This window comes from Mauremys mutica, chromosome 11 (genome assembly GCF_020497125.1).
Source record: "Mauremys mutica isolate MM-2020 ecotype Southern chromosome 11, ASM2049712v1, whole genome shotgun sequence".
NCBI classification, from domain to species: domain Eukaryota; kingdom Metazoa; phylum Chordata; order Testudines; family Geoemydidae; genus Mauremys; species Mauremys mutica.
In genome coordinates, this window is record NC_059082.1 from 67,134,015 (window position 1) to 67,155,642 (window position 21,628).

At 43.9% G+C, this 21,628-nt stretch overlaps 1 protein-coding gene across 2 annotated transcripts in view; it reads right to left on the reverse strand.

Annotated features, from left to right (window-relative positions):
* The window catches only part of MYH11 (myosin heavy chain 11), a 108,185-nt gene that overhangs the window by 48,128 nt on the left and 38,429 nt on the right, over positions 1-21,628 (reverse strand). For both annotated transcript variants that reach the window (XM_044979169.1, XM_044979170.1), the window contains exons 4-5: positions 19,948-19,975; positions 2,660-2,762 (exon numbers count right to left, since the gene is read on the reverse strand). In XM_044979169.1, coding sequence (XP_044835104.1) covers positions 2,660-2,762; positions 19,948-19,975 — 131 coding nt within the window. The remainder of the gene's footprint in view (positions 1-2,659; positions 2,763-19,947; positions 19,976-21,628) is intronic.

Genomic DNA, 21,628 nt, shown 5'->3' on the forward strand with positions numbered 1-21,628 from the left:
ATTATATATTTCAACAAAAATCTTAATTTTTTGGTGCAACAATAGCATGCAGATCTACACTCAGTGCCTTTAACACACATCGAACAGTCTAAGTTACTCACGTAAGCAAAAGATGGACCTTGCTGTAGTTGAATAATGTGGTATAAAACAAACATCAGTATTATTTCCATCACACATACATTTGTGGCTCTCTTTTGTTTTATTTTTCTACATAAAAATAACAAACAGTTTCTCTATGCAAATTAAACTGGGGGGAACAAATGGGAACAATCTGTTATAGACATACCAAGAGTACAACTACAGTGCACACACAGTTCATTTTAGGAGTTGATTATTAAAAAAACTGATCCAAACTCCATTTGAGCCAGCAGGAGTTTGTCCATGGATTTCAGTGGACTTTGGATCAGGCATAAAATTATTCCCTCAATACAAGCCAAAGAATTTTTTTTTTCAGGATAAATTCCTAAGCCTCCTCTGGGGCATTTAATGCAGCCAGAGATTTTTAAAGTAAATATAAGTGCTGAGTCAGAAGCCCCAGACATGGAAGTTTTCTATTTCCCCTTAGAACAGAGAGCAGTTTGGGTTTCTCCTAATCATTCTGCCTCAGTCCTTGCTTGACAGGATTCACTTTCAGGGGTGAGAGGATAGATCAGTCTCAGGGCCAGATCAGTGCTTAGCCCTTGAGTCTTCCCAAAAGAGTATCAGTTAGCAACAGCTGTAGTGGCAAAGTGGATAGCTAGCCATTAGGAATGGCCTTGAAACCATCAGTTCATTTCCCACAGGCCACTGAACACGTACACATTTAGGGCCTGATTTTTCAGAAGTGCTCCACCTCAGGAATACCAGGCCTTTATTCTCAGTTTCTTTTCAGGGAACATAATGCTGGTGAAAGGTGCCAGAATGAAGCCCTGGAGACTTTGGAGTTCTCTATTTGTCACCATAATAGGTATAGGAACAGCAAGGGCAGCACAAGCTTCCCCACACTTGTTCTGTGCTGTGGATACTTATCTATCAGGGACTGGTAAGACTGTCTCATTCACATAGTCTAAACAGCCATCTAATGGTTCAACTTCTAGTCACTACCAACCTGAGCTAGATTTTAACTGATGACCTGAAAAACACTTCATATTCTATTACCAAGCCCCTGTCTGAGCCAGCCAGTCCTGCATGTTGGGCCTAATGCTGCATTCCTGGTGCATTGAAATCTCTTACTGAAGCAGGCCCATTGTGTCTCTGATGGGGTGACTATCCCACACTCCCCCTGTAGGGGGGTTTAATGCAGGCCAGATGGGCCAATTAAAACAATAGGCAGCTGATTAAGGAGGCTCAGCTGGGCAGGAATAGGTGGGGCTTATAAAGTCCAGGAGCGGCTGGGAAAAGGTGCAGATACCCTCAGAAGAAAGGGAGGTCTGAGTAGAGATTGCAGTTACTCCCTGAGAAGAGGGAGGTACCTGTTAGGAACTGGTAGGCTTAAGAAGAAAAGGGGAACCAGCAGTAGGAAGAAGCCCAGGGTTATGCCAGTGAGGCTATAAAGAGAAATGGATCAGACTGCTGAGCTGAGGGAACCTAGGCTGGAACCTGGAAAAGATGACCGGTCTGAGTTCCCTGACCAGCCACTGGGTGAGGGGTACAGAGGCAGTGAGTAGAAAGACTGCCTAGGACTATTGAGGTGCTAAACCTCCCTGGAAGGGGGGAACATGGACAGTAACATGGCTGGAGGGCTGAGCCATGAAGAGGACATTGGGGTTCCTGAGGCTGTGAGAGGAGCTGCAGGCAGACAGCAGAGACAGAGTGATGGTGTATGGGAGGGATCTCCATCTTGAGGTAATCTCCAGTATACCAGGAGGAGGTACCAGTCTGGTGGTGAGTGGTGCACCCTGAATTGCTACAGCTTTTATAAAATTAATGTTGGGTAAACTTTTAAAAAACCTAAAAATTGGATCAACCTTGCTTCATCACACAGGTTTATGAAAAATTCCTCACCCTGTGTGAGGGAGGTAGGTTGGTTGACCTAACCCTTAGTGTAGATGCAGCTAAATTGACAAGAATTACTCCACTGAGCTACTGCCTCTTGGGGTGGAGTAGATTCCCTACAGTGCAGGAAGAATCCTTCTGTTGTTATGCTACAGAGATGTAGCTGAAGTGCTGCTGTAATGCAGACAGTCTTTGTCACACTGAAGATCACTGGGACATAGGCTCCCAAGTGCCTAGCTGCTTTTGATCTTGCTCAAATACTTTTTCCTAATAGAGCTGAACAATGTTATTTAAAGGCTTTTCTACATTTTTTTTTAGTTGCCAAGAGGCAAAAGTAAAATAAGGAATATAACTCCTTGTGAAGCTCATGCAGTCCATTCTAGACTATAAATAGATGATATCCCTATGGAAAGCTATGAATATTCTCTTCCAGCAGAGTACATTCTGACTTTGTGCCTAAGAGGATGTCAAACAAAGTCATTGGGGTTTTTTCCATAAACATGAAACTGTGACATAATTGTGTACTCTTAATATGTCAACTATTTGGCAAGACATGGAAGTAGCAAACATTTTGATCACTTAATTGACTTGCTGTTAGCATAGTTGGCAAGTACAGTCCTGATAAACTACAAGTTAAACTAAAAAGGAAAGCAGCAAACTATTGAATATGGAAGAGGCCACTTACAGTGATACTGGTGTCCTTCTTGCCCTTATGCGAGGAAGCAACAAAAGCCAGGTATTGAATGACCTTCTTGGTATTTTCTGTTTTACCTGCACCAGATTCACCTCTAGGGGGAGGGGATTTGAAAGAGAAATAAAACACAGGTGACTCTTGGGTTCCCTCCATGCTGTGGTGATGTATTTAAGGTAAATAGTAAGAGCATGAATACTGTACCAATCAAGTTCAGCATTCTACCCCCACCCTGCCATCTCTTGCACACCCCACTTTCTACCTGAGTTCAGTATGCCATGAACATGGTCTGAGGGCCCTAGCTTTGTTCTTTTTGTAGCTTGACTGGCTATTGGTCCATTTAAGGTGATCCTAAGACATCATGCATGTTTGAAAGACCATTCTTCTCACTTTGGGAATATTTGAGTATTTATAAAAAGTTTCGGGGTAGGGGAAGGACATAAGTCTGCCAATATTTTAAGGTGAATAATATAACTACAAAGTGGGATGGTGGGGGACTCAACAGCAGTGGCAAGAATCATTTGCACTCCATAGTCTATTTTAATACTGGAGCTAATTGCTCAGATTTTATAAAAATCTCAAATATGGGAATGATCTGGCTCCCTTTGAAGACGGTGGTGAAATGCCCATTGAGCTTGGATCATCTAGAGGCCAGGATCTGGCCCAATAAGATTGCTGTGTGCATCTCTTGCAGAGGGCTCCTTGGTGTGAGGAAACCAGCTGGTGCAGTTCTAAATGGTAAAACGACTGTGAATTGGTGCAGTGGGGCTCTATTCCCACACTGAGTGTCTCTTAATGGATTTCCAGATCAAGTTTGTTTACAAATAAAATAATGTCCTTCTCCCTGCCTCCTGCAACAACTGCAAAATCAGCCTGGGATCTGGAAGCCAAGCTGGGTTCTTTCTGACTCCCCAGTAATAACAGCTTTGCTGGCTAAATTTTTAATAAATCTCTATAGCTCTGTTTTCAATACAGATACAGGTGAGGGGCACATCTGGCCCTGCAACTGAAACTTAGTTCACTTAACAAGCATGTATGAGCCAAAAAATAATCCAACTCATTCTGCCCAGAGCTCTGCTGGGCTAACAGTCAAAAGCATCAAACATTTATCTTTGGCACTAAAGTAAACACACCTGACTCTGAAATGAGACTGTTGGGAGCAGATCTGAGTGAGAGGCTACCATTTTTACACTTTTCAGAGTTGAACTATACTGAGCCCAACCATTCCTTCCCTACACCTAATGTTACTCTACCTGGCCTCTTCTAGATTCCTGTGGCCCCAGGTCTCATTTTAACAAAAGGTAGTTCTACACCACAATCCTGGAGTGTAATGGCAGCTTGTATAGACATACTGAGCCATCTTTAATCTAGCTAGCTTGGGTACTGCCAGTGTAGATGTGGCGGCATAGGCTTCCGGGTGGCCAAGCCTGCCCAGAATCCTGGGTAATTACTTGGCTTCAGCACAGGCTAGCCACCCCATGCTGCCACTGTCAGTACTCCACTGGCTAGGTTAAAACTAGTCTGGATATATTTACATGAGCTGAGTCCTACCCAGCAATTGCAGTTTAGACATAACCTTTAAGGCCTTTGCACTCCCCTGGCCATTTGAAAGGGCCTTAAAGTGGGTATGAATATAATTTAAACTCCTTTTAATGTCCCTTCACGCTACCAAAACAGCAGCAAGAGATCTTAATCTAAATAAGAATCAGGCCCCTTTGTTTTTTTGCATTAAGTGGATTTACAAAAGCAAATACAAACTCCCATTGACATTTAATCAGGTCCTTTGAAGTTGGAACTATTTCACTGCATCAATTACGGTTCTCCTTTTCCTAATTAGGAAATATAATTTTTTTCTGTGCAATTCCCTCCTATGGTAGATACTCCATGATGAGAATTGTTCTTGTTTGCAGAAGTTTAACAAGATTAATTGGGATGAACAGGCTCCTTTTCACAGGATTGGGTTAGTTTGCATAGTTTAGAAGACTGATTTTCTGCCCCCCCACCCTTGCGTGGGCTTCAGAGTTGAAACATTTCCATGTTTTATTGATAAAAATTAAGTGTCCTGGGAATGATTCCAAGCTAAGCACACCAATTTGAAGTCTTCTGCATACAGAGTTTTCAAACAAATCTACCTTACAACACTGCCTTTTGGAAAAATAAAAAACTTTCTTCTAACAAGCCCTGAGCTTTGCACTATTTATAAAAGGTTATTTGCAGTTCATCGCTACATGAACTGCATTTCCTCTCTCTCAGGGCAACAGTGCCCATCACTGGGCTTTCTCTTAAATCCCTGGGAGTATTACCATATATGGCATCATTCTACTTGTAATTATATTACCATACAGCAGCTCTTAAGTTACTTAATATTTGGCGCTGTGCTCTCTCTTTAACCCTTTTCTTCCAAGCTGGCTGATCACCCTCCTGCTTTCTGCACATGAATTGTGAGGCTTATTTACTTTATTTTGAAGTGGACATTGAAAAGTTTAAACAGGCTCCTAAATGTCAAATGCTCTTGCATGCAATACAAAACAGATAGGATCACAGCAGCTAGAAATGGGGTAAAGACCCATTAGATCGAGTCTGGTTATAAGAGACACAATCTCTTGATAGAAGATGTATCTAACATGCTGCACTTGATCTTCGCTAAAAGACCATGGAGATTGACAGGTCTGATGGGCTGCTATCCATTAAGCAAAATAGGTAGTATCTGTAATCTGAAGGGCACATTGTAGCTTCAAGGTTTATGCTTGATCCCACTGATAAACATCACATATATGTGAAAACTGATTATATCAAACTATGCAGGGCTAAAATTGCTTGGCCCAGATTCACCCCTTTTCCCTCCCGCCCTCACCTCCCCAACCATATAGGTATGTGTAGGGTGACTTGTGTGTTTTGCTTGTTCAACCAATTGAAATCTTGGTGACCAGCATCTTGGATAGAGTCCTTCCTGGAACTACTGACCTGTAGCCCAGCACTGGTCATGCTGATCTATCATGACATAGTACCCCAAAGAATCACCTTCCAAAGACACTGGTTCTGGCATGCCAGAAATATACTCTATTGTTGTCATGCCCTACAGTAAGTAAAATAGCTGAAAGAAACTCTCTGGTACCATGTTTTCCTCCTAGCTCTCTCCCCTCATGGGTCTTTATCATCTTCACTCCCCTTCCCAGTACCTGGTCACTGTCTCCCCCATTATAGGTTTCCAGGTGGGGCTTTGTATGACAAGCATCTTTCAGGGTTTTGGAACTGAACCCTGCACAAGGTCTACTCCACAGCAGGGCACCTGACCTCCCAGGAGGTGTGTGGCCCTCTCTTGTGGTGATCTATAAATCTCGGCATGTATTTCTGGATTGTTCACAAGTGGGAGTATGGGATCCTATCTCCCAAAGTCTGGCCACTGCTCTTTGATCCTGGCTCTGAAGAACTAGACAGACTGGTCACGTATCTGAGACATTCTGAAAGCATAAATCCCATTTCTCCATAATAAATAGAGGCAGCACATTGATAGAAGAATGAAAGCACACTACTGGCCCTAGTTCTCAGCTGCATTCCAGCCTTTCTACACTAGTCTGGCAGCTGGATTTGCTCTGGGTCCCCATGGCTGATCATTAGACCAGGTCAGATTCTGAGAGGTATAGGCCCAGTGTAAGAGCCTTAAGCTCCGGGCATAGGGGTGAGTGCGGATGTGACTAGAGCTCTCTGCATTCTGGATATTCTGGCCATGTGGAAAGCCTCTTGGGTCTGCTCTAAGTTACACTGGCGGTGCTTGGCAGGCTCCACACTGAGAATCTGAGAGCTTTACATGACCTTCACCCCTAACTTTACTCCATACTAGCAGTAACTCTGGAGAGGCGTCGCTCAGAATTGGGCTCAGTGAGCCTACTGTGAAAGTTTGCTAAACGTGTATATGCTTGAAAGAGTCCAAGCAGCCTCAGTTCAGCAGAAAGCTCTACCCCCTGCCCTGGAGCTACACAAGGAGTCTGTGTGGGGGAGAAGCCAGGCAGAGGTGTTTGCCTGTGTGACGTTATTGATATAAATGGGGACCATATAGAACATGGGTTGCAACCAAGGTCCTGTAGTGGCTCCAAATCCTAAGTAAAGGGGGTCATATAAGGTGTCTAAGACCAGGTTCTGGGTTGCTGATTATAATTATGCTGTCTATATGTCTGTATCATTTTTAGTTGAAGTTATGAATGTTGGCTCTATGCTGTCTGTATTTCAAGTTTGTGCTGTGCTTCTGGGGGAAGCCTCCCAGACAAGTTGGTGTTAGCTCTGCCTAGCCTGTTTGATGGCCCATTAAGGACCGTCAGTTACACAATGGACCCATGGAGAGAAGGCAGACACGCCTTGTGACTCAGCAAAGTATGCAGGGACTGGCCCATGTGACTCCAGGCTCCATTTTGCTGTAAATTTCCACAGTGAAGACAAAGAGATTCTTACACCTGGAAAAGTCTATATAAGGCTGATGCTTCATCTCCATCTTGTCTTCAATCCTGCTTCTGACCTCTGGAAGGACTTTGCTACAAACTGAAGCTCTGCACGAAGGACTGTTGACCCATCCCAGCGGGGGGTGTTCCAGAGACTCAATTTGAACCTGCAGTTTACTCCAGCACTGCTGCAAGCCTGAACTAAGAACTTTGCCATTACTGTATGTAATTGATTCCATTTAACCAATTCTACCTCTCATTTCCACCTTTTTCCCTTTGTAAATAAACCTTTAGATTTTAGATTCTAAAGGATTGGCAACAGCGTGATTTGTGGGTAAGATCTGATGTGTATATTGACCTGGGTCTGGGGCTTGGTCCTTTGGGGATCGAGGGAACCGTTTTCTTTTATTGGGGTGTTGGTTTTCATAACCATTCATCCCCAGGACGAGTGCACTGGTGGTGATGCTGGGAGACTGGAGTGTCTAAGGAAATTGCTTGTGTGACTTGTGGTTAGCCAGTGGGGTGAGACCAAAGTCCTTTTTGTCTGGCTGGTTTGGTTGGCCTTAGAGGTGGAAAAAACCCCAGCCTAGGGCTGTGACTGCCCTGTTTGAGCAATTGGTCCTGATTTGGCACTCTCAGTTGGGTCCCGCCAGAATCGCTCCGTCACAGTGGCGTAGTCGGCAGGATCCACAGAACCAGGTCAATTAAGCTTTGGGTCAGAACCCCACGCTATTCAAATTTTGAATTTGGGATTGAGAGTTTGGTTGGTTAAAGATCAGTGACCATGAGACAGAAAGCAAGGAAACTGCAAGCCTTGAGAGACAGCCTGCAGTTTGATTATGAGCAAGAACTGGCAGAAATTCGAATGGAGAAAGAGGCTGATGAGAGAAAGAAAGAAGTTGCTAAGAGAGAAGAAAAAAGCTCGTAAGAGGCGTCTGGAGCTGCTGGCTGCTGAGGAGAAAAACTCGACAGATGCAACAGGAGACAGCTAGACTCCAACTCCAAGTCAAAAAAGCAATGGAAGAACAGCAGAGACTGTATCCTCTTGAAAGTCCAGTTTGTAACAATGTTGGTATGTTGTATAACTCTGAGCAGTTGTCTGGGGGTAACCAAATGTACCCCAACAATGCCACCTTTTATGTCAATGCTGTTACTGTGTGTTCAGTAGGGGGTGGCCCCCATAAATTGTGGCAGTGCTATGTATGAGAGTGTAAAAGTCAATGGTAAAAGCTGTTTAGGGCAAACTATGGCTTCTAACATCACTCTTGTTAAAGCAGATCTGGTCAAAGAGGAAGATTATTTACCAAATCAGAGTGTGAATGTTGTGATCCTCTGTGAGTTTACTGTCCGTGTGCCTTTAGCCAGAATCCACCTTGAGTGGAATGGGGCTCAGCATGAAGTGATAGCTGGCGTCAGAAAGTTATTGCCTAAAGATCTTTTAATTGGGGAAAATGTTAAAGCTTTGTTCAATCCAGGTAGCCAGTCACAGGAGAGGAATGATCTTAAACCTGTGTCTATTGTGAGCAATGATTTGCCTGAGGAGGGATGCTCCAAAGGTTTGTCTGTGCAAAAAAAGCAGTTTGTCTGGGAATGAAGTTTCTGAATGTCTGTCTAATGTCTCAGAAGTGAATCTGGAGTTAGATCAAGAGCAAAAAGATCTCATTGGGGAGGAAAATGTTTCTCAGGTTAAATCCCTAACTGAGGAGGGAGAGGGTAAATTTGTAATGGGTAATGGATTGGTGGCTAGTGCAGCTTGTAGAGGTAAACCTGAAATGGGGTAACTGTGATTTGCTAAAAGTAGCTCAGTGTAGTGAAAAGAGCAGCAGCTTATCTGTTGGGAGAGGCAATGTGCCTGGTAGGGAAAGTTTGGAGGGGCCTAGGCAGCCTTGTGAGCTGAATGGCTTTGTCTAATCAGCAGTTTTTGGGAAGGGAGGGATAGTGGAAGATGAGTGTCCATATCCCTTACCTGTTTCCTGTGTGGAGAAATGTGACAGTGGAGGGAATGTGCCTGTGTCTGTCAGGAGTATTGACTTGCCTATAAAGGAAGCTACCCCAGTCTCCAAGCAGTTGTCTGTGAACAGCCCTGTGTGCTGGGAAAAGGGAAGTAAAATCCCAAGCTGTGTGTCTGGTAAAGGAGAATGTGTCTCCGGCTCTTCTGTGTCTGTGGAGCAGACAGAAGGTGCCTGTCAGCCTGTGATGGTTGAGGGTGATTCAGTTGTCTCGAAGTTGGTTGTAAATACAGCTAAAGCCCAGGAAGGGAATGGTCCTGAGTTTGGGTCTGCTGGGGAGAATGGCACTGTGACTAGGTTGCATCCAGTTAGTGTCTTAGCAAAATCCCAGAGAACAGACAATTCTGGTGCTTGTGGTTTGCCAGTTGCTAATGTGTGGTTGGAAAAGGGTGCAGCAACTCTGTCTGATCAGGGTGATACCCCAGCCAGGGCACAAGGAGAGCATAAAGGTGATTTAATTGTGTTACCGACTGACAGTTTGACAACTTGTAGCAAGAAGGAAAAGATTCCTGAACTTGTTCATGGCCAAGGGAAGGAGATTGTTTCTAACCTGTTATCTAGAAAGTCTGTAGCATCTGTGGTTGCTCAGGGAAGTGTTCCTGTAGAGCAAGCCCTAGGTGAAGAGGGGAAGGGCAGAATTTCTGTGAGGGGTGAATTGCTGCTTAGAGAAGCTCCTAGGGAAAGGAATCTCATGGTAGCCTGTGCAAGCAGTTTACTGCAACTGAAGGGTGTAAAAGTGATTTAATCAAGAAAGTTTCAGTTCCTAACAGCCCAGAAATTTTCTGTTGTGAATGGATCCACTGACTTTCCTTTTGAGAGATCCAGTGTGGGCAGCTTTGAAAAGGTCTCAGGTGGAGTAGAAGCTGTTGAGGAAGTTGAGCAGCCCCTATAACCACTGGCTGTGTGTGGCCAGCTTGTTGGTGGGGAGACAATGCTGTTGGGACAGGGAATGTCTCCATGCTGAATCTGTAATGTGAGCAGTCTGTGCTTCAGGATCTGAGGACAGATTCAGTTACTGGTGTTTCAGAGCAGAACAGTTGTATGCTAAATGCTTGAGGAGGCAGGGGAGAGCAAGCCAGCTCTCACCCTCAGACTCTTTGGATTTGTGTGGTACCTCTGTGAGACAAAGTCCAAGCCTTGGAATCCATAGCAGCTGAAGAGTTAAAAGCTAGGTGTCTGGGTTGATGCGAATTACTTGGCTGGCAGGGAGAAGACAGAGAATTGCTAATAGCTGTTAGCACAGAGGGCCCGCCCCATCAGCCAGTGAATTCTGTTAAGCAAGAGAAATCAGGGTTTAATCCAGAAGGAAAGAGAAGACTGAATTTTGCAAAGGGAAGCCACAGGTTAACCCTAAAATGCCAAACTCCAATGGTATTGAGCCAAGGGTGTGGCATGACAAACTTGATTGTAAATGGAAACTTGCAATGAATTTGTTGTTATTGCTAATGCTAATTTTTTTGTAACTAATGTGTTGCTATGGCCAAGAACTGTAACAATGTACAATGTGCCTAATCTTTTGGAAAATCCCCTTAAACAGGTTGAAAGGATATACATGAAAACACACTTTATGTTAAAGGGCCTTGCTATACTGGTGTTTATCACAGTTAATGCCTGTAAACAGTGTTGGAACTTTTCACAGGGGGAAAATACATTCCAGACCTGATGTGCTGTATGAAAGGGGAAACTGAGGCACACTACATATTGCTTTCATGGCTAAATGCCAAGATTCCTGTACTATGAACAACCTCAATATCTACATTGGTTTAATGTTATTTGGGTTCAAAACATTGGCCAGAACTGGTATGGATAAAGTAGTATTTTCTTTAGCTCTTGGCAAGATCACATGAAACAATACAGGAACCATGCTGCAAAAGCTAACCCAAGTTATACCTTGAGTTTGTAAAGAGATCCATTCATGTTATGAACATGACTTTGATAAACCATTTCGGTTATACACTGGTACGGGCCTCTAGCCCAACACTAGCTGTAGTGAGACAGACCCAAGGAAAAGGGGGCTCTTGGGATGCAGTCAGCGATGTTTTGTCATCCCTTCCTGCATCAATTTTGCGTTGGGGGTGTGACGTTATTGATATAAAATGGGGACCATATAGAACATGGGTTGCAACCAAGGTCCTGTAGTGGCTCCAAATCCTAAGTAAAGGGGGTCATATAAGGTGTCTAAGACCAGGTTCTGGGTTGCTGATTATAATTATGCTGTCTATATGTCTGTATCATTTTTAGTTGAAGTTATGAATGTTGGCTCTATGCTGTCTGTATTTCAAGTTTGTGCTGTGCTTCTGGGGGAAGCCTCCCAGACAAGTTGGTGTTAGCTCTGCCTAGCCTGTTTGATGGCCCATTAAGGACCGTCAGCTACACAATGGACCCATGGAGAGAAGGCAGACACGCCTTGTGACTCAGCAAAGTATGCAGGGACTGGCCCATGTGACTCCAGGCTCCATTTTGCTGTAAATTTCCACAGTGAAGACAAAGAGATTCTTACACCTGGAAAAGTCTATATAAGGCTGATGCTTCATCTCCATCTTGTCTTCAATCCTGCTTCTGACCTCTGGAAGGACTTTGCTACAAACTGAAGCTCTGCACGAAGGACTGTTGACCCATCCCAGCGGGGGGTGTTCCAGAGACTCAATTTGAACCTGCAGTTTACTCCAGCACTGCTGCAAGCCTGAACTAAGAACTTTGCCATTACTGTATGTAATTGATTCCATTTAACCAATCTACCTCTCATTTCCACCTTTTTCCCTTTGTAAAATAAACCTTTAGATTTTAGATTCTAAAGGATTGGCAACAGCGTGATTTGTGGGTAAGATCTGATGTGTATATTGACCTGGGTCTGGGGCTTGGTCCTTTGGGATCGAGGGAACCGTTTTCTTTTATTGGGGTGTTGGTTTTCATAACCATTCATCCCCAGGACGAGTGCACTGGTGGTGATGCTGGGAGACTGGAGTGTCTAAGGAAATTGCTTGTGTGACTTGTGGTTAGCCAGTGGGGTGAGACCAAAGTCCTTTTTGTCTGGCTGGTTTGGTTGGCCTTAGAGGTGGAAAAACCCCAGCCTAGGGCTGTGACTGCCCTGTTTGAGCAATTGGTCCTGATTTGGCACTCTCAGTTGGGTCCCGCCAGAATCGCTCCGTCACAGCCTGCACCAGCCTTTGAATTGGCTTTGATGCCTGGTGTAGGTCTGTGGTGCCTCTGGTGGGGCTGGTGCCCAAGGGGTGGTAAAGAGAGATCACAGTCCAGCCTCAGCCTCACCAGCTCTTCTGGGGATTAGCTGCCACTTCCTAAACTAGACTGACTGACAGTAGCTTATAATTAGGGAGACCAGATGTCCCCTTTTTAAAGGGACAGTCCAGTTTGGGGGGACTTTTTTCTTATATAGGCACTTATTAGCCCCCACCCCCTGTCCTGTTTTTCCACAGTTGCTATCTGGGGGTCACCCTACTTATAATATATAAAAATTAAAGGAAACAAATTTGTAAAATAGTAAATAGAATTGAAAAAGTAACATGGCTTGAATTCTCATGGGGATCGTTATAGTGGGCGCCTAGTAGTGCTCAACAGTTTTTAAAATATTGTTTTCTAACATCTAAAACCTCCACCTTTTGAACTGAATTTTTCCATGTTTTGCCTCTACTTGAAGGGTGGGTGTGTTTTAAGTTTGAGCGAACTCGCTTCAGCAGGAGTGAAAGTAACTTAAAGGACTTACTGGTACTCTGGAGTCCTTAGGAGGGGGTGGGGCCTCTACTAGAAGAGGTGGGGCCTTTAAATACCCAGGTGCTTTAAATCAGGATTTAAAGGGCCCGGGCCTGGGGCTGTGGTGGCAGCAGCTGGGAGCCCGGGGCCCTTTAAATCACCCCCGGAGCTACCAGCTGCAGAGGCGGCTAGGAGCCCCGGAGGTGACTTAAAGGGCCCGGGGCTCCAGCTGCTACTACTGCAGTGGAGCCCTGGGCACTTTTAAAATCATCATCAGAGGGCCCCGGCCTCTGGCGGAGCTTTAAAGGGCCTGGGGCTCTGCTGCAGTAGTGGCAGCCGGGAGCCCCTGGCCCTTTAAATCACCACCAGAGCCCCGCTGCCGCTACCCCAGGGCTCCAGCAGCAGGGCTCGGGTGGTGATTTAAAGGGCCCCAGAGGATAGCAGCAGTGGGAGCCCTGAGCCCTTTAAATCGCCACCCGAGCTGTGCTGCCGGAGCCCCGGAGTAGCCGTGGCAGCCGGGGGCTCGGGCGGTGATTTAAAGGGCCCGGGGCTCCGGCTGCCACTACCACCCTGGGCCCTTTAAATCTTCCCCGGAGCCCTGGGGTAGTGGCAACGGTGCTCCAGCAGCAAGTTAAAGGGCCCAGGGCTGTCGCGGTGGCTGAGCCCCTGGCCCTTTAAATTGCTGCCAGAGCCCCGCCGCCACTACCCCAGGGCTCTGGCAGGCTGCGGGGACAATTTTAAAGGGCCTGGGGCAGTAGCAGCTACCGGAGCCCCGGACCCTTTAAATCGTCCCCGGAACCCTTGGGAGGCGGCAGCGGGGCTCCGGCGGCTATTTTAAGGGCCGGGGCTGTAACGGCTGCTGCAGTCCCAGATCCTTTGAATAGCCTCTGGAGCCCCACCACCGCTACCCCAGGGCTCTGGGGACGATTTAAAGGACCCAGGGCGGTAGCTGTGGCAGGCACCCTGGGCCCTTTATATCGCCACCCGAGCCCCGCCACTTCCCCAGGGCTCCAGCAGCAGGGCTCTGGCAGCAATTTAAAGGGCCCAGGGCTCCAGCCGCTGCTGGGAGCCCCAGCCCCTTTAAATTGCTGCTAGGGGAAGCTGATCTGCCCCGGTACAGCGCACAGGCTCTTGCCAGTACGCCGTACTAGGGCGTATCGGCTTACTTTCACCTCTGCCCTTCAGCCAGTTAAGTTCTAGAACAATGGGAGAAAGGAAAAAAAATTCTAACCATACTCTTTAGTCAAAATGACTGAAGCCTGATGCACTCAACTGCATATTGATGTTGGTCCTAGGTGCTTAACTCCCATGGAAATCAGCCCTGTTGAAATTAATGGCAGTTAGGCACCTATTGGGATTTTCAAAAATACCACACCCCCCATCTTTATGCTCCTAAATACCTTTAAAAATCTGGCCCAGGGTCCTTACTGAGGACTAGTGCCTTTGTTTAGGTTGGTGAAAAATTATAAGGGATTGAGAAATCACTTCTGAGCATGATTAGGCAACTGCTATGAAATCCTACCCATTCTGTGACATCTGTGCACATTTGTCCCTTCTCATCCACTCTAACCAGTTAAGTCAAACTGGAGCTGCTGCTGGGACAACTGGATGAGAGTGATTGTCCAGTAAAGGTCTGGGACACACATGAAAGACCCCCAAGCTTATTTACCAGCTTAGGTTAACAGTAAGCTGCCACCACCAAGCGTGTTTCAAATCTTAGGGGAGAGCCACTTGGAACTCTGCCTTCTCCCAAATGTTTTCCCAAGTCCCTAACCCCCCCCCCTTTCCTGGGCAGATTTGAGACTAATTCCTCCCCCCAAGTCCTTACACCCCTTTTCCTGGGTAGGCTTGAGAGTATATCCTCACCAATTAGTCCTGGTGAACACAGATCCAAAACCCTTGGATCTTAAAACAATGAAAAATCAATCAGGTTTTTAAAAGAATTTTAATTAAAGAAAAAGGTAAAAATAATCTCTGTAAAATCAGGATGGAAAATAACTTTATAGGGTAATCAGATTCAAAGAGCCCAGAGGAACCCCCTCCAGCCTTAGGTTCAAAGTTACAGAAAACAGAGGTAAACACTTTAGCAAAAGGAACATTTACAAGTTGAGAAAACAAAGATAAAACTAACATGCCTTGCCTGGCCATTACTTACAAGTTTGAAATATCAGAGACTGGTTTAGAAAGATTTGGAGAGCATGGATTGATGTCTGGTCCCTCTTAGTCCCAAGAGCGAACAACCCCCAAAACAAAGAGCACACAAACAAAAGCCTCCCCGCCACCACCCCAAGATTTTGTCCCTTTATTGGTCCTTTGGGTCAGGTGTCAGCCAGGTTACCTGAGCTTCTTAACCCTTTACAGATAAAAGGATTTTGGTGTCTCTGGCCAGGAGGGATTTTATAGTATTGTACACAGGAGGGTTGTTACCCTTCCCTTTATAGTTATGACACATGCACAGCAAAATCTCCCTCTGCCCTCCCAAAACAACCATTTAGCATCAGAAGCAGCTCACAGGTGTGAAAAATACAGAATCTTCTTAGTCTCAAGAATTTGCACTAAATTCTACAGATTCTAAACCTTCATTTATAGATACATAGGATACTATGCTTTCCCAGTATAAAGCTATAACCATTGCAATATAAACCAACGTGCTACTACCTTTTAAACCCAGGCTTGCACAAAACAATCTTTAGCCAAACAGCAGAAGTAGTAACAAGTAGGAACTCATCCCCTCTCCACCTAATGCCCCTAAATGAAGTGTGGGTACCAATTAGGGTTTGAAACTATTTCCGTCAGAAAACTGCTAATGACAGACATGTCTTCAATTTAAAAACACAGAAATTATGCAATAATCCCTCTTTTGGTTGTACACACACACACCTACCTACAGGTGTATAGAACTCATCTGATACAGCATTGTTGGAACTTTATTAGCTTTGCATTTCTTGAATTGTTGCACTTTAAAATGTGCAAACTTAAAAGTTGCTTTCACATTTTTAGCCTTTAATATAGATTTCAATAAAATTAAAATTGTGATGTACTTAATTTTAGCAGCCAGAAACATTAGTTAACAGTCTAGAAAGTTCTCAGCACCACAGTTCTTTTCAACAAATTGACTTTTTTTAATAGTAATTTTTAAAAGTTGTAAAAGCCAGAAAAATGTACACACTCATCATCTGGATCTACAACTGATTTAATAAAAAAAAAAACCTGTCAGAGTAGGAATATAATAAAGAAGCCTGGTGATCCTGAGGTAGCTGAACTGAATGTGGTAAGGAATGGATGCAAAGAAGGTAGTTCAAATTCAGAATAGATTCACTTGCAAGATAAAATGTTTGTGGCGCAAATAAATCAATCTAATGAACACAGTGAATTGGGAGGAAGTATAATCCAGGAGTGTGGAGGAAAGCTAGAGAATCCTTGATTGTGGTGTTTTATCACAACAAACAGCAGTTACAATGAACAAAATGCAAGCAACAGGACGTAGCTGATGTGACTGCACAAGGATGTGCTCAAAGATTTGAGGGTGAAGTGCTAAGAAAGAGATTGGATACAAGTCAGCAGTATCCTAGAGCAGAGCAAACAAGCAATTTGGGGCAGTAGTCACAGAAGGCACACACCGTGAGCAGAGAGGTAAGAGCCCTTTTCGATAAGATTCTTCAGGAGTCTGCACCTTAAATATTGTATGTAGCCCAGGGTACCTCAGTACCAAAAAGATGGATTTGAAGGAGTTCAGAGAACAAATGTTTTGGGTGTTAGAGACTGACGAGGAAAGATTAATAGAGCCAAACTTGTAGAACATGGTTAGAAACATGTGGGAACATGGTGACACTGTGTACCCATTTTAAAAACTGTAAATAGCAAAGATGGAGAAGAGTTACTTAGAGTAGTACACCTCTCCCCGATATAACACAAATTTGGATATAATGCGGTAAAGCAGTGCTCCGGGGGGGGAGAGGGGCTGCGCACTCCGGTGGATCAAAGCAAGTTCGATATAACATGGTTTCACCTATAACACAGTAAGATTTATTTATTTATTTATTTTTGGCTCCTGAGGACAGTGTTATTTCGGGGTAGAGGTGTATGAAGGGATATTGCTAGTTGTGATGGGATGAAAATGAGACCTAAGTGATAGGCAGGAAAGAGGATTTTGGAAGCATCATACTTGGATGTACTTGGAGATGAGGTTAGTATTAAGCACCCAAAAGGAAGCAGCTACTACAGTTGAGGCTAGAAATGCAGGCAAGGATACACAGCTTGGCCATCTGGATAGAAAGGAAGAGGCAGATTTTTTTTTAAACATATTGGATGGCTTTTTTGAGCTGTGTTTAGACAGTGGAATGCTCTCCTGAGGGAAACGGTGCAAGCCCATAGAACAGGATATTTAAAACTAGACTGGACAATTTTTGCCTGTACATCTTCTGCAGGTGTTTTGGCTGGGTTGGGCATGACTGCACAATCCCCACAAAGTCAGGAGCATGAATAATCAAAGTGAGGTGGGGGTCTGTACTGACGAGTGGGGGGGGAATGGAGGGGCTGCATTAAAACACACAGACTATGCCCATTGAGCAATAAACATCAGCAATACAATTTTCATCAGCATCCAAAAATACATTCACTTATGCAAATAGGCCAGGGGTTCTCAAACTAGGAGTTACGACCCCGCAGGGGGTCATGAGGTTATTACAATGGGGGGGTCATGAGCTGTCAGCCTCCACCCCCAAGCCCTGCTTCGCCCCCAGCATTTATAATAATGTTAAATATAAAGTATTTTTAATTTATAAAGGGAGTCTCACTCAGAGGCTTGCTGTGTGAAAGGGGTCACTAGTACAAAAGTTTGAGAACTATTGAAATAGGCACTTATGGGTACATAACCTTTGGTTGCAATTCAGGTTGCAAGGTTTGGAAATGTTGAGTCTGAAACTATTTACAGAAAAGATCCCAGATCAATTTTATGAATGCTTCAGTCATTTTTGGATCATATTTTAAGCAAAAGGACAATTTCTAACAATCATAAAATAATGCTCATTGCTGGCACTTTAGTGCTCTAACTAAAAGCCTAGAGAATTTTTTTTCTGTGCAACCAAATATGGCCAACAAAACTGATAAAGCACTAGTAGTTACACTTCAAATATATTTTAGCTTTCCTAGTGTTTTTGAACTAAATTAAAACAGAGCATAGCTTCTGATAGCGTTTTTAAAGTAAAGGCCACAATCTTGCCAGCACACAAGAATTATTCTAAGCATCTGGAAAATCAGCTGCTGTAGTTGCAGAATGATACAGAGAGCAAAAGAGCACAAATCAGTCTTGAATCTCTACATTGTACGTATTACTTGTGAGATCCAATAAAAAATCCATTTCCTTTCCATTGGGTTGTATGAAATCTGCCATCTTCATCCTGGCTGACAAAGTTGGATCAATAAAGCTTAGATTTGCTGCACATACCGTACATGTACTATGACTTTCAGAAATGCAAGCTGTAACAAAGGCATGGTTTAATAAGAGCTTTCTCCCATAAAAATGCAGACCTTCAAGAGTTAAAACAGGAAGAGATGAGAGACAAATGGAAAAACAAACCTAAAGCACAAGAATGGAAGGAAGTACACATCGTAAATTGGGCTCTCTTAAAGTGACAAGTCTTGTCCTGGGAAAATGAAGTCAATGGCCAGTTTATAGTGCCTCCTTAATATTCTAAGGATTTTAGTTTTTTTAAAGACATCCAGGGCCACATTCTCAGCTGCTGTAAATCTGTGTTGCTCTACTGCAGTCTATACCAGTTAAGGGTCTGGCCCATAATTTTAGTGTTTCTTAGACCTAGCATAAAAGTGTTCCAATGAGTAATTCTCACCTTCCAAGATCTGAGACACTGTGGGTCAATAATAGCTTTTTCTAAAACCAGGATCTAGGTCCATGGTCATAGACTCAAGAGACCACATGTTGAGGGAGTGACCTCTCACAGAGAGGATTTGAGTATGACTTCACTGTATGATCTTGACTTCCCTCCAGCTCCTAATATAACCACCATCTGTGTCATCTTTTGCAAATTATGATGATTTTTATTTATGAACCACATCCCTCTCCCCAATTCCACTGAGACTAACTGGGTGCTGCCTAACAAACACAAAATCTAATGCAATAAAAACAACCAAAAACATCCTCACTGACATTCAAACAAATAAAGCCAGTTGAGGGGCTCCAACCTGATAAAAGGGATGAGGAGGAGCCGGTCACAGATATGGAACCAAATCTAAAACACCTGTGCTTAAGTCTTAACATGTTTTGTTAAACAGGGGTGAAGAACAAGCAGAGGGGTTGCAGAGTGCAGTATGTTCCACACACTAAGGCCCACCTTCCAACCACGGCTCAACCATCACATCTCTAAAAGCAGGTGCTACCTGAGCACAGCCACTCATCAGGCCAAGGCTCAAATAGGAGGTTTTGAGAACAGCTAAGGCTTAGACCAATTGGTGCTTTAAAAACAATGTCAGCTTCAAGGCACTTTACTACTCTCTAGGAAGGCAATGTAAAGGATGCAGAACAGCTATACTATGGCCAGAGTCACTGAGCCCACTGAATTAACATGCTGATGCCTTCTGCATAGACTCCAAGCAATTGAGGAGAGCTGCTACTAGAGTTACTGATGATCAAGCCTCAAGGGCTTGTGCTGTTCTTGGGCGTTCTCTTCAGGACAGATCCAGTTATAGCCTACACAAATCGAGGGCAAAAAGCAACAAAACATGCACACTCCTCACCTACTTCTGTACTAACCCCTGACTTGAGGCTTTCCATTAAGCTACCATGAGCAAATGACCATGAGGCTTTGTGTTCCTAAGGGTTTCCTAAACACACAGTTTACCCACCTACACTCCTCACAAGTCCTTCTGTAAGCTCTGAAATTTCTGAACTTCAGAAGGTCATTAAAATTATTAGTCACATGCTTCCTCCTGCACCTACAACTGCTTTATAATTTGATCCGTTTAAAAATAGTTAAACGCCTTTCACTAAAGGCTGGATCCCAAGCCCATGGATGATGAAGGGACTCTATCCGCTGGCTTCAATGGGCTTTGAGTCACCCTGAACCAAGATAAACATCAGAACCCTGAAATATACTAAAAGAGTGATCCTACTTACGTGCACAGAATGGACTGGTCTTCTCTATCTGTGAATAAAGACGAAAACCCATTAATTATACAAGAAAAGGTGCATGCTGTCAGAGCTATTTGCATTTACAAAGAATTCTTTTGAACAAACAGGAACTGCCTGGACCTCCAAAATCTTATGATACATTGTCTGTCAAAACTGTTAGGATCACATCTCAGTCAATTTGTCCTAGTGTTAAACTAAGTGCCCCTAACACCAGGATTCTGTACAAAAAGAACAAAAGGTTAAATATTCAAAGAGCTTTTTAAAATTTAATTAGAGATGAACTGTAATGAGGAGTCCAATATGCACAGATAATACTCTGTAAGAGAAGATCATAGCGCTGGAAAAGGTTTGTACTACACTTACTAATAAAAGCCTCCTAATGAGACTAAGTGAATGACCCAGTAGATAAGCCACTCAAAGCTAAAATGATAGTAGGTGAGTAGCTTTAGAAGCTGAAGCTCTGGCAGTATAGGAATTATAAAAGTTGGGAAGTGCAGACAGCCTAAGTAAAGTGTTCTCTCAGTTCTACTTCAGCTCTAGAGGGGATTTCTACCATGAGAGATGAGGACTGAGAAGGAGTGGAGAAGCAGCAGAATTAATGGTAAAGGCTCTGGGGAAGGGCCAGGAGAATATGGCACAAGACTGAGGAGCATTGGAGAGCATAGAAGATGTTGAACAGGGAGCACAGAAGAGAATTAAGAGTGATTTTAGGGGCTGGAAGTAATAGTAATGGTCTGGACTAGGGCAGGAAGGGGACACAGAATTAAACTGAAGGGTATAAGAAAAAATTTCAAGGGTACTTAGTAGGGCCAGAGGCAAATAGGGTAGCTGGAGAGAGCTTTACTCTATAACAAACCCTGGAAATCACATATCCAAAGTTAAATTCAAAAGAAACACTGGCTAGGAGAAACCCCAAAGCAAAAAATGAAAACCACCTCTGTGGTGGCTGTGCCCAGGGAACCGCCACAGTAACTGTGCTGTACAAACCTGAACTTCAGCTTTCAAAAATGCAAATTGAAGAACAAACCAGAAGTGATCCCAAATAAATACAGTCTAGCATTTCAACGGCTTATCTGGGAAAAAATAATCTCAGCCAGATAAGGTAGCTAAGGAGTAATAAGATACAGTAGGAAGTGCTGTGTGTCCCTAGCTCTCATCAATTCAACTGAAGTTGTGTTGTGCTGAACCCTGTCAGGATGTACTGATAAACATACAGTCGGACCCTGATCCACCCTAATCCGAATACCAGAAACTCCCATTGTCTTCAGCTGAAGTTGCTGGTACCCTTTGGGGAAAGAATCAGGGCCCAGGGCCTGTCTTGGTCATCTTTCAGTCTCCTACTCTTCTGCAACTGTTTAAATGTGATGTTCGGTATTCAAGCATTTTGTAGGATTCCCATCCACAATCACCTGCGTTCTAGGATAAACATTCTGCCAACTTGTGAATGGGCATCATGTCATTAAAACAAATGCCCATGAAGACTATTGACCCAAACATGATTGTTATGTTTCCAGTCAGGAACATTGGAACAGCTATTCATCCTGATGTTTAGAGCCCATAATTCAGGGGAGAGATCATCATAAATATTCTCTGTGCTGAGTTACTTTTAAACTGGAAAATAACATATAGGATCATGTTAGGCAAAATTCTGGTAACCATGAATCAT